Here is a 13,210-nt window from a genome sequence, read left to right as displayed (position 1 = left end):
CGGAGAATCGGCAGAATAGGGAGGATGGGGGGAGGGGAATTGGCAGTATTGGGAGGAGAAGGGCGGAGAATTGGCAGTATAGGGAGGATGGGGGGAGGGGAATTGGCAGTATTGGGAGTCGCAGAGTGAGGCACGCCCATATAAGGAAATTACATTACAAGCTGCAGTACAGAAGCCTCTCTGTGACACGTCCAATCAGAACACTTATCTACAACACAGGGATTATGTGACTAACTCACCATCGCAGGGCTATTTTGATGGGTGTGGTGAGGCAGGAGGTGAAGAGGTCGGCAGGAAGGTCCGGGTTCATCGGCAGCAATTCTGCGGCGTCACAGGCCGCCAGCTGAATGCAGTTCTTCATGGAGGGCGGTAACGGCATCTGTGCCAGCGGGTGGCTGGGGGTGATGGCAGCAACCTGGAAATGACATCACAGGAATGAGTTTTATGAGCGGGACGAAGGACCTGAACCAGGCGGCTCACACACAACATAGGTTCTCTTTAAGCCTCTCCTGCTACCTACCTGGGACACAATGATCCCCTCTCCCGTCACCTACCTGGGACACAATGATCCCCTCTCCCGTCACCTACCTGGTCGTGGTAGTTGCAGGGGCTGGTCGTGGTAGTTGCCGGAGCTGGGGCTGGTCGTGGTAGTTGCTGGGGCTGGTCGTGGTAGTTGCCGGAGCTGGGGCTGGTCGTGGTAGTTGCCGGGGCTGGTCGTGGTAGTTGCCGAGGCTGGTCGTGGTAGTTGCCGGGGCCGGTCGTGGTAGTTGCCGGGGCCGGTCGAGGTAGTTGCCGGGGCCGGTCGTGGTAGTTGCCGGGGCCAGTCGTGGTAGTTGCCGGGGCCGGTCGTGGTAGTTGCCGGAGCTGGTCGTGGTAGTTGCTGGGGCTGGTCGTGGTAGTTGCTGGGGCTGGTCGTGGTAGTTGCCGGAGCTGGTCGTGATAGTTGCCGGAGCTGGGGCTGGTCGTGGTAGTTGCCAGAGCTGGTCATGATAGTTGCCGGAGCTGGTCATAATAGTTGCCAGAGCTGGGGCTGGTCGTGGTAGTTGCAGGACCTGGGGCTGGTCGTGGTATCTGTCGGAGCTGGGGCTGGTCATAGTGGTTGTCGGAGCTGGGGCTGGTCGTGGTATCTGTCGGAGCTGGGGCTGGTCGTGGTATCTGTCGGAGCTGGGGCTGGTCGTGGTATCTGTCGGAGCTGGGGCTGGTCGTGGTATCTGTCGGAGCTGGGGCTGGTCGTGGTATCTGTCGGAGCTGGGGCTGGTTGTGGTATCTGTCGGAGCTGGGGCTGGTCGTGGTATCTGTCGGAGCTGGGGCTGGTCGCGGTATCTGTCGGAGCTGGGGCTGGTTGCGGTATCTGTCGGAGCTGGGGCTGGTTGCGGTATCTGTTGGAGCTGGGGCTGGTTGCGGTATCTGTCGGAGCTGGGGCTGGTCGCGGTAATTGTCGGAGCTGGGGCTGGTCATGGTAGATGCCGGAGCAGGGGGTGGTCATGGTAGATGTAGGAGCAGGGGGTGGTCATGGTAGATGTCGGAGCTGGGGCTGGTCATGGTAGATGTCGGAGCTGGGGCTGGTCATGGTAGTTGCTGGAGCTGGTCGTGGAGGTTGTTGGAGCTGGGGCTGGTCGTGGAGGTTGTCAGAGCTGGGGCTGGTCGTGGAGGTTGTCAGAGCTGGGGCTGGTCGTGGAGGTTGTCAGAGCTGGGGCTGGTCGTGGAGGTTGTCAGAGCTGGGGCTGGTCGTGGAGGTTGTCAGAGCTGGGGTCGGTTGTGGTAGTTCCCGGGCTGAGGTCGATTGTGCTTGTGGCTGGGGCTGGGTTTGGTCGTGTCTGGAGTTGGGGTTGTGACCGAAGCGGAGGCTGATCTGGGTTGTGGCCGGGGTTATATTATGTTTTATTATGCTATGATCCTATACACATTTATACCAGTATATACATGTCTAGATACATTTGTACAATTTCCCCAGATTGCACCTGCGGTTTCATTTAAAGTCCCAAACTCCCTTATATTTATTCAATTGCTTTAGGGATGGAAGTATTGACCTTACCATGTCATATCCTCAATTAAAAGTCCCAATTTTTTGTCCCTCTGTTCGTCCTGTGGCCGGGGTTGGTCATGGTTGTGGCTGGGGCTGGTCGTAGTAGTTGCTGAAGCTGGGGTTGGTCGTGGTAGGAGTTGGGGTTGTGGCAGAAGCAGAGGCCGATCAGGGTTGTGGCTAGGGCTGGTTGTGGTCGAGGCTGGGGTTGGGTTTGGTCATGGCAGGAGTTGGGGTTGTGGTCGGGGCTGATCGGGGTTGAGGTCAGGGCTGGTTGTGGTCGGGGTTGGGTTTGGTCATGGCAGGAGTTGAGGTCGAGGCTGATCGGGGTTGAGGTCGGGGCTGATCGGGGTTGTGGTCGGGGCTGATCGGGGTTGTGGTCGGGGCTGGTTGTGGTCGGGGCTGGGGTTGGGTTTGGTCATGGCAGGAGTTGGGGTTGAGGTCGGGGCTGATGGGGTCGTGGTCGGGGCTGGTTGTGGTCGGGGCTGGGGTTGGGTTTGGTCATGGCAGGAGTTGGGGTTGAGGTCGGGGCTGATCGGGGTCGTAGTCGGGGCTGATCGGGGTTGTGGTTGAGGCTGGGGTTGGGTTTGGTCATGGCAGGAGTTGGGGTTGAGGTCGGGGCTGATGGGGTCGTGGTCGGGGCTGGTTGTGGTCGGGGCTGGGGTTGGGTTTGGTCATGGCAGGAGTTGGGGTTGAGGTCGGGGCTGATGGGGTCGTGGTCGGGGCTGGTTGTGGTCGGGGCTGGGGTTGGGTTTGGTCATGGCAGGAGTTGGGGTTGAGGTCGGGGCTGGTTGTGGCTGGTCGTGGTGGTTTCATGTCTCTGTGGATGGAAGAATTTTTCTAACAATTGAATGTTTTTCCACACATAGGAGTCTCTCTCGCTCCGCTGAATGATGGTGGATAATATATGATGTGATTTCAGTCTTTCATCAATATTTGTCATCATTTTTATTGAAGATCCAAGTTGGGGGGAGGGGGGTTGTTTACATTTTCCCAACCAACTGTATGCAGATTTGTGCAGTGATCAGAATTGGCTGAATGGGAATTCTCTGACCTTGCAGAAATTTTTGGGAGTGGAATGTGTAGATGGAGTGGGGGGGGGGGGGTGTCTCCGTGTCATTAACATACACAGGGCCCATGTGACATACTATTCATGTGTATTTCCCTCCCCCGGTGGCTACACGTGGGATGCTTGTGAATGCCCCCAGCTGCCAGGCATAACTATGGTTGGCTGTACGCAGGGGTAAAACACCCAAATTTTATGTCACACTGCCCCCCCCCACACCCCCAGTACCTGTGTGTAGAGTGTAAGTTCAGAGAGTTCTCAGGAAAAGTGGAGTTATGCTTTAAATAGTTCAGTTGGTCCAGAGCACCCTGAACCAATCATTTCCTTTCCTCTGTGCTGGGATCGCTGGGATCACATGTCCGTTGTGTGATTGCACCGGAGCCCGCAGGCTGGACCTGAGTGGGATCTTCATTTTCAGACATGCAGCCGGCAGGCGGGGGCGCTCTTCAATGATTGGGACAGACAATTGGCAGTTCAGGCGGCCATAGATGTCAGCCTTCATTGCATCCAATAAATGAACACTGTCTTAGATTGTCAGTCGACTAAAATACAACTAAATCTAAATTGGCATTTCACTTGAATGACTAAAACTAAACTCAAATCTGATGTGAAAATGACCGGACACGGGACCGATCGCTGATTACTTCCCCGTCACCTGATCCTGTCTGGTGGTTAGTGAAGATTTCGGTGGGATAAGGTGAGCCCCGTAGAGGCCCGGCTGTCAGTCCGCCGTCACATGAAAGATGACGAAGGCCGTCATGGTGAGCGGATAATTCTGGATGAATCAGAAAACATCGGGGGAATTTCCTGATGATTCTTTGTTGGCAGATGGCTGGTGAGCGGCGGAGGCTTCACCGTCCTACAGATGGAGGAAGACAGACGGAGATAAACACAGCAATCTGGATGGAGAGCGCGGCAAACCACAGCGCACGCAACGCGCATATCCCCCGCTACAGCGCGCTGACGTCACGTCTTATTAATGTCCTCCGATCTCCTGAAAGCTCTCTTTATAATGACTCACCGGATCACAGCTGAAACAGGCTTACAGTGGGCGTGGCCACTCTGAGTGGCTGGAGTTTTGCACAAATGAGCCGTACAGAGGTCAAAGAAATGGATATGACCTTATATAGACATGGAGGCTTGGGGGGGGGGGGGGCGGGGTAACACTCCTGCCTGGTCCTCAGGGTGGATCCCATCCAGGATAAAACCTGCATGGAGTCTGCATGTACTCCAGGTACCCACCTTCCCCCACGCTACACAGGGAGGTTCATTGTCTACACTGACCCCAGTATGTATGCGAGAAGAAGAGCTGACAATCTAACAGTCGCTGTACACCTGAACCTTCCACCACCAATGGGGAGCTGTACAATGCCCCTCACCCCTTCCTCTGTATACCTCGACCAATGGGGAGCAGAGGACATGCAGCGTCAGCCACCCCCTGGCAGAGGATACGCAGCGTCAGCCGCCTCCTGGCAGAGGATACGCAGCGTCAGCCGCCTCCTGGCAGAGGAAACGCAGCGTCAGCCGCCCCCTGGCAGAGGAAACGCAGCGTCAGCCGCCTCCTGGCAGAGGAAACGCAGCGTCAGCCGCCTCCTGGCAGAGAACACGCAGCGTCAGCCGCCTCCTGGCAGAGAACACGCAGCGTCAGCCGCCTCCTGGCAGAGGAAACGCAGCGTCAGCCGCCTCCTGGCAGAGGATACGCAGCGTCAGCCGCCTCCTGGCAGAGGATACGCAGCGTCAGCCGCCTCCTGGCAGAGGATACGCAGCGTCAACCGCCTCCTGGCAGAGGATACGCAGCGTCAGCCGCATCCTGGAAGAGGACACGGAACATCAGCCGCCTCCTGGCAGAGGACACGCAGCGTCAGCCGCCCCCTGGCAGAGGACCCGCAGCGTCAGCCGCCCCCTGGCAGAGGACATGCAGCGTCAGCCGCATCCTGGCAGAGGACCCGCAGCGTCAGCCGCCTACTGGCAGAGGATACGCAGCGTCAGCCGCCTACTGGCAGAGGACACGCAGCGTCAGCCGCCCCCTGGCAGAGGACACGCAGCGTCAGCCGCCCCCTGGCAGAGGACACGCAGCGTCAGCCGCCCCCTGGCAGAGGATACGCAGCGTCAGCCGCCTCCTGGCAGAGGAAACGCAGCGTCAACCGCCTCCTGGCAGAGGACACGCAGCGTCAGCCGCCCCCTGGCAGAGGACATGCAGCGTCAGCCGCCCCTTGGCAGAGGACATGCAGCGTCAGCCGCCTCCTGGCAGAGGATACGCAGCGTCAGCCGCATCCTGGCAGAGGACACGCAGCGTCAGCCGCATCCTGGCATAGGACACGCAGCGTCAGCCGCCCCCTGGCAGAGGATACGCAGCGTCAGCCGCATCCTGGCAGAAGATACGCAGCATCAGCCGCATCCTGGCAGAGGACACGCAGTGTCAGCCGCATCCTGGCAGAGGACAACCAAGCGTCAGCCGCATCCTGGCAGAGGACATACAGCGTCAGCCGCCCCCTGGCAGAGGACCCGCAGCGTCAGCCGACTCCTGGCAGAGGACACGCGGCGTCAGCCGCCACCTGGCAGAGGATACGCAGCGTCAGCCGCCTCCTGGCAGAGGACACGCAGCGTCAGCCGCATCCTGGCAGAGGACATGCAGCGTCAGCCGCATCCTGGCAGAGGACATGTAGTGTCAGCCGCCTCCTGGCAGAGGATATGCAGCATCAGCCGCCTCCTGGCAGAGGACCCGCAGCATCAGCCGCCTCCTGGCAGAGGACCCGCAGCGTCAGCCGCCTCCTGGCAGAGGATACGCAGCGTCAGCCGCCTCCTGGCAGAGGACATGCAGCGTCAGCTGCCCCCTGGCAGAGGACCTGCAGCGTCAGCTGCCCCCCTGGCAGAGGACATGCAGCGTCAGCCGCCTCCTGGCAGAGGACACGCAGCGTCAGCCGCCTCCTGGCAGAGGATACGCAGCGTCAGCCGCATCCTGGCAGAGGACATGCAGCGTCAGCCGCATCCTGGCAGAGGATACGCAGCGTCAGCCGCATCCTGGCAGAGGACATGCAGCGTCAGCCGCATTCTGGCAGAGGACACGTAGTGTCAGCCGCCTCCTGGCAGAGGATACGCAGCGTCAGCCGCCTCCTGGCAGAGGATACGCAGCGTCAGCCGCATCCTGGCAGAGGACATGCAGCGTCAGCCGCATCCTGGCAGAGGACACGTAGCGTCAGCCGCCTCCTGGCAGAGGATATGCAGAATCAGCCACATCCTGGCAGAGGACACCCAGCGTCAGCCGCATCCTGGCAGAGGACATACAGCGTCAGCCGCCCCCTGGCAGAGGACCCGCAGCGTCAGCCGCCCCCTGGCAGAGGACATGCAGCGTCAGCCGCCTCCTGGCAGAGGACACGCAGCATCAGCCGCTTCCTGGCAGAGGATATGCAGAATCAGCCACATCCTGGCAGAGGACACCCAGCGTCAGCCGCATCCTGGCAGAGGACATACAGCGTCAGCCGCCCCCTGGCAGAGGACCCGCAGCGTCAGCCGCCCCCTGGCAGAGGACATGCAGCGTCAGCCGCCTCCTGGCAGAGGACACGCAGCGTCAGCCGCCCCCTGGCAGAGGACACGCAACGTCAGTCGCATCCTGGCAGAGGACATGCAGCGTCAGCCGCATCCTGGCAGAGGACCCGCAGCGTCAGCCGCCTCCTGGCAGAGGACGCGCAACGTCAGCTGCATCCTGGCAGAGGACCCGCAGCGTCAGCCGCCTCCTGGCAGAGGACTCGCAGCGTCAGCCGCCTCCTGGCAGAGGATACGTAGCGTCAGCCGCCTCCTGGCAGAGGACATGCAGTGTCAGCTGCCCCCTGGCACAGGACCTGCAGCGTCAGCCGCCCCCTGGCAGAGGACCTGCAGCGTCAGCCACCTCCTGGCAGAGGACATGCAGCGTCAGCCGCCCCCTGGCAGAGGACATGCAGCGTCAGCCGCATCCTGGCAGAGGACCCGCAGCGTCAGCCGCCTCCTGGCAGAGGACGCGCAGCGTCAGCCGCATCCTGGCAGAGGACCCGCAGCGTCAGCCGCCTCCTGGCAGAGGATACGCAGCGTCAGCCGCCCCCTGGCAGAGGACACCCAGCGTCAGCCGCATCCTGGCAGAGGACATACAGCGTCAGCCGCCTCCTGGCAGAGGACACGCAGCGTCAGCCGCCTCCTGGCAGAGGACACGCAGCGTCAGCCGCCTCCTGGCAGAGGACATGCAGCGTCAGCCGCCCCCTGGCAGAGGACATGCAGCGTCAGCCGCCTCCTGGCAGAGGATACGCAGCGTCAGCCGCATCCTGGCAGAGGACACCCAGCGTCAGCCGCATCCTGGCAGAGGACATACAGTGTCAGCCGCCCCCTGGCAGAGGACACGCAGCGTCAGCCGCCACCTGGCAGAGGACCCGCAGCGTCAGCCGCCCCCTGGCAGAGGACATGCAGCGTCAGCCGCCTCCTGGCAGAGGACACGCAGCGTCAGCCGCCTCCTGGCAGAGGACACGCAGCGTCAGCCGCCTCCTGGCAGAGGACACGCAGCGTCAGCCGCCTCCTGGCAGAGGACACGCAGTGTCAGCCGCCTCCTGGCAGAGGATACGCAGCGTCAGCCGTCTCCTGGCAGAGGACACGCAGTGTCAGCCGCCTCCTGGCAGAGGATACGCAGCGTCAGCCGCCTCCTGGCAGAGGACCCGCAGCGTCAGCCGCCTCCTGGCAGAGGACACGCAGCGTCAGCCGCCCCCTGGCAGAGGACACGCAGCGTCAGCCGCCTCCTGGCAGAGGACACGCAGCTTCAGCCGCCTCCTGGCAGAGGACACGCAGCTTCAGCCGCCTCCTGGCAGAGGACACGCAGCGTCAGCCGCCTCCTGGCAGAGGACCCGCAGCGTCAGCCGCATCCTGGCAGAGGACCCGCAGTGTCAGCCGCCCCCTGGCAGAGGACACGCAGCGTCTCTCTCATGTGACTTGAACTTACATTTTTTTTCCCCACTCAGGATTGTAGGGTGCGGGTCTTTGGGCCTACCCTGAAGTCTGCAGAGCATTGCACCTGTGATCAGTGGCTCCTGCATTCCGTACCTCTGTAAGGGTTGTCTGTTTGGCTTGTGAATAAACTACAAGGCGCTGATCAGCACCCTCACAAGCTGTCTGCCGCAGTGGAGGATTGTACTTGTAGTTGATTCATTCTCAGCTCTGAGACAGAAGTGTGGGCAGAGTTTGGGGGGAGGGGGGGGGGGGCTGTTGGAAGACTTTACACCCTACAGACATACAGGAGTAACATAACACGCTGCAAAAGGTGAGCTTGGCCTTTAGGCAACAAAAATGTTCCACTTTTTTTATTAATTTTGGAAAGCCAATGAAATTTTAAGTAATAATGATAATAATAAACGCACTTTAATTTGGAGCCATTAGAGCTCAGCAAGTCTTCTTACCTCCAGCTCCTGCTCCCTCTGAAGAGCAAACTGCTTGAAAGACTTGACAATGAGTCCTGCGTTGGAGCAATCGTAGACGAAGATGGAGGGGCTGCCCATCCAGGTCTGCAGGTCGTAGATGGAGAGCGGGATGTACTGCGTGTAATTCTACAAAAAAGAAGAAGAAAGGCAATTCTACGTTTTCTGCTTCACAACCAACAAAGAGGAAGTGTGAGTGAAGAACCGTATGAGGGGAGCATAATGTTGGGGTACCGGACACTGAATGAGTGTGGGACCCGAGGAGGAAAAGGGGAGGCCGGAGGAGGAAAGGGGGAGGCCGGAGGAGGAAAGGGGAAGGCCGGGGGAGGAAAGGGGGAGGCCGGGGGAGGAAAGGGGGAGGCCGGAGGAGGAAAGGGGGAGGCCGGAGGAGGAAAGGGGGAGGCCGGAGGAGGAAAGGGGGAGGCCGGGGGAGGAAAGGGGGAGGCCGGAGGAGGAAAGGGGGAGGCCGGAGGAGGAAAGGGGGGAGGCCGGAGGAGGAAAGGGGGGAGGCCGGAGGAGGAAAGGGGAAGGCCGGGGGAGGAAAGGGGGAGGCCGGGGGAGGAAAGGGGGAGGCCGGAGGAGGAAAGGGGGAGGCCGGAGGAGGAAAGGGGGAGGCCGGAGGAGGAAAGGGGGAGGCCGGAGGAGGAAAGGGGGAGGCCGGAGGAGGAAAGGGGGGAGGCCGGAGGAGGAAAGGGGAAGGCCGGGGGAGGAAAGGGGGAGGCCGGGGGAGGAAAGGGGGAGGCCGGAGGAGGAAAGGGGGAGGCCGGAGGAGGAAAGGGGGAGGCCGGGGGAGGAAAGGGGGAGGCCGGAGGAGGAAAGGGGGAGGCCGGAGGAGGAAAGGGGGAGGCCGGAGGAGGAAAGGGGGGAGGCCGGAGGAGGAAAGGGGGGAGGCCGGAGGAGGAAAGGGGAAGGCCGGGGGAGGAAAGGGGGAGGCCGGGGGAGGAAAGGGGGAGGCCGGAGGAGGAAAGGGGGAGGCCGGAGGAGGAAAGGGGGAGGCCGGAGGAGGAAAGGGGGAGGCCGGAGGAGGAAAGGGGGAGGCCGGGGGAAGGAAAGGGGAAGGCCGGAGGAGGAAAGGGGGAGGCCGGAGGAGGAAAGGGGAAGGCCGGGGGAGGAAAGGGGGAGGCCGGGGGAGGAAAGGGGGAGGCCGGAGGAGAAAAGGGGGAGGCCGGAGGAGGAAAGGGGGAGGCCGGGGGAGGAAAGGGGGAGGCCGGAGGAGGAAAGGGGGAGGCCGGGGGAGGAAAGGGGAAGGCCGGGGGAGGAAAGGGGGAGGCCGGGGGAGGAAAGGGGGAGGCCGGGGGAGGAAAGGGGGAGGCCGGAGGAGGAAAGGGGGAGGCCGGAGGAGGAAAGGGGGAGGCCGGAGGAGGAAAGGGGGAGGCCGGGGGAAGAAAGGGGGAAGGCCGGGGAAGGAAAGGGGGAAGGCCGGGGGAGGAAAGGGGGAGGCCGGGGGAGGAAAGGGGGAGGCCGGGGGAGGAAAGGGGGAGGCCGGGGGAGGAAAGGGGAAGGCCGGAGGAGGAAAGGGGGAGGCCGGAGGAGGAAAGGGGGAGGCCGGGGGAGGAAAGGGGGAGGCCGGGGGAGGAAAGGGGGAGGCCGGGGGAGGAAAGGGGGAGGCCGGGGGAGGAAAGGGGAAGGCCGGAGGAGGAAAGGGGGAGGCCGGAGGAGGAAAGGGGGAGGCCGGGGGAGGAAAGGGGGAGGCCGGGGGAGGAAAGGGGAAGGCCGGGGGAGGCCGGGGGAGGAAAGGGGGAGGCCGGAGGAGGAAAGGGGAAGGCCGGGGGAGGAAAGGGGAAGGCCGGGGGAGGAAAGGGGAAGGCCGGGGGAGGAAAGGGGAAGGCCGGAGGAGGAAAGGGGGAGGCCGGAGGAGGAAAGGGGGAGGCCGGGGGAGGAAAGGGGGAGGCCGGGGGAGGAAAGGGGGAGGCCGGGGGAGGAAAGGGGAAGGCCGGGGAAGGCCGGGGGAGGAAAGGGGAAGGCCGGGGGAGGAAAGGGGGAGGCCGGGGGAGGAAAGGGGGAGGCCGGGGGAGGAAAGGGGGAGGCCGGGGGAGGAAAGGGGGAGGCCGGAGGAGGAAAGGGGGAGGCCGGAGGAGGAAAGGGGGAGGCCGGGGGAGGAAAGGGGAAGGCCGGGGGAGGAAAGGGGAAGGCCGGGGGAGGAAAGGGGGAGGCCGGGGGAGGAAAGGGGGAGGCCGGGGGAGGAAAGGGGGAGGCCGGAGGAGGAAAGGGGGAGGCCGGGGGAGGAAAGGGGGAGGCCGGGGGAGGAAAGGGGGAGGCCGGGGGAGGAAAGGGGGAGGCCGGGGGAGGAAAGGGGAAGGCCGGAGGAGGAAAGGGGAAGGCCGGGGGAGGAAAGGGGAAGGCCGGGGGAGGAAAGGGGGAGGCCGGAGGAGGAAAGGGGGAGGCCGGGGGAGGAAAGGGGGGAGGCCGGGGGAGGAAAGGGGGGAGGCCGGAGGAGGAAAGGGGGAGGCCGGGGGAGGAAAGGGGAAGGCCGGGGGAGAGATTTGGTTGTAAAGGGAGGACAGTCGGAATGATGACAATCGGGGACTCGTGTTACTGACAAGTCATGACCAGTTGGGTGGCTGGGATTGGTGTATATAGGAAACCCTGCAGTAACCCATAGCAACCGAACCTTTTTCCTCACACAGAAGAACATGTGATGGTTGCGGATTATTCTGGCGTTTGGCCTGATAATTCTATAAGTATACTAAGCCCAGGAGGTGTGGGGGAAGGGAGCCGGAGTAAGCCGCTGCACTGGCAGCCATGGAAGGGTTAACCCCCGGCACGTTGTGTAATAGAGAAGGCCATAATCTGATTAGCGCCGTTGATGCCTTTTGCAGGCAGCAGGAGGATTAGAGTGCAATAAGCGCTCTCTTAAGAGACGCGCCACCAGCGTTTTACTGTGACTTTCAAAGACTTGGAGCCTCGGCTCGGCACAGCCGCCATGCCACCCGGGAAATCAGAGCGGGGGAGGTGGCGGTGCCGGAATGAGGCGGGAGAATCTGGATAAAGTAGGATTTACAATCACAAGAAATGAAAACACTCCAACACTCTCAGACAAATTTCCAACACTCTCAGACAAATTGCTTCTTGTATTATATTAGGGAAGAGCGGCCGGGGGAGGGGAAGTGGCAGCAGCTGGAGGAGATCCCTCAAGTGCAAAAACAATTTATGTTTAAATAAAAAGAAAATCATGGCGGCAGCACAGCGAAAATGAGCGTCACATGACCCGCTGCGCGTTCCGGGGAACGAGGGGGAAGGAAATCTAAATTTGGGATGTAGAATCCGAACAGTCTAGGAACCGGAGTGTGGCCACTCCCCCTCATCAGCGGCTGTAATACCTGGAAATAGCGCCCCCTATACTGTCAGCTGAACCTAAAGTTCCACCCTGGAAGCTCTCTGCATGGAGTTTGTATTCTGTCTCTGAACTTGTGTCAGATTCCTCCGGCTGCTGCGGTGCTCGCCCTTCCCCCAACAAATATACCATGGACTGAACCCCCCCCCCACAAATATACCCCGGACTGACCCCCCCCCCCAACAAATATACCCCGGACTGACCCCCCCCCCAACAAATATACCCCGGACTGACGCCCCCCCCCACAAATATACCCCGGACTGAACCCCCCCCCCAGAATATACCCGGACTGAACCCCCCCCCCACAAATATACACTGGACCGAAACCCCCCCCCACAAATATACCATGGACTGAACCCCCCCCAAATATACCCGGACTGACGCCCCCCCCCACAAATATACCCTGGACCGAAACCCCCCCCCCACAAATATACCATGGACTGAACCCCCCCCCAAATATACCCGGACTGAACCCCCCCCCCCCCACAAATATACACTGGACCGAAACCCCCCCCCACAAATATACACTGGACCGAACCCCCCCCCCCCCCCCCCAAATATACCCTGGACTGAAACCCCCCCCCCCAAATATACCCGGACTGAACCCCCCCCCCCACAAATATACACTGGACCGAAACCCCCCCACAAATATACCCTGGACTGAAACCCCCCCCCCCCACAAAATATACCCCGGACTGCCCCCCCCCAACAAATATACCCTGGACTGAACCCCCCCCCCCCAAATATACCCGGACTGAACCCCCCCCCACAAATATACACTGGACCGAAACCCCCCCCCCCCCCAAATATACCCTGGACTGAAACCCCCCCCCCAAATATACCCGGACTGAACCCCCCCCCCCCAAATATACACTGGACCGAAACCCCCCCCCCCAAATATACCCTGGACTGAAACCCCCCCCCCAAATATACCCGGACTGAACCCCCCCCCCCCACAAATATACACTGGACCGAAACCCCCCCCACAAATATACCCTGGACTGAAACCCCCCCCCCCACAAAATATACCCCGGACTGACCCCCCCCAACAAATATACCCTGGACTGAACCCCCCCCCAAATATACCCGGACTGAACCCCCCCCCCCCACAAATATACACTGGACCGAAACCCCCCCCCCCCCCACAAATATACCCTGGACTGAAACCCCCCCCCCCCCCCACAAATATACCCCCGACTGACCCCCCCCCAACAAATATACCCTGGACTGACGCCCCCCCCCCACAAATATACCCTGGACTGAACCCCCCACAAATATACCCTGACTGAAACCCCCCCCCCCCTGCACCTCCTCTACAGCATGCAAGCTCAGGACTATGGAGGGCTTAGATTGTAAGC

The 13,210-nt window shown here is 61.5% G+C and overlaps 1 protein-coding gene across 1 annotated transcript in view; it reads right to left on the bottom strand.

Moving 5' to 3' along the window:
* Positions 1-235: 235 nt before the first annotated feature.
* LOC309566971 (regulatory-associated protein of mTOR-like) overlaps positions 236-13,210 on the bottom strand; it is a gene marked incomplete at its 3' end in the record, with an annotated part of 229,106 nt that continues 216,131 nt past the window's right edge. The window contains exons 5-6 of the mRNA XM_082272290.1: positions 8,501-8,647; positions 236-415 (exon numbers count right to left, since the gene is read on the bottom strand). Coding sequence (XP_082128416.1) covers positions 236-415; positions 8,501-8,647 — 327 coding nt within the window. The remainder of the gene's footprint in view (positions 416-8,500; positions 8,648-13,210) is intronic.

Source organism: Pelophylax lessonae, assembly GCF_965119305.1.
Source record: "Pelophylax lessonae genome assembly, chromosome: 11".
NCBI classification, from domain to species: Eukaryota; Metazoa; Chordata; class Amphibia; order Anura; family Ranidae; genus Pelophylax; species Pelophylax lessonae.
Note: the sequence above shows the minus strand (reverse complement) of the source record. Positions and strands in the feature narration are given on the sequence as shown.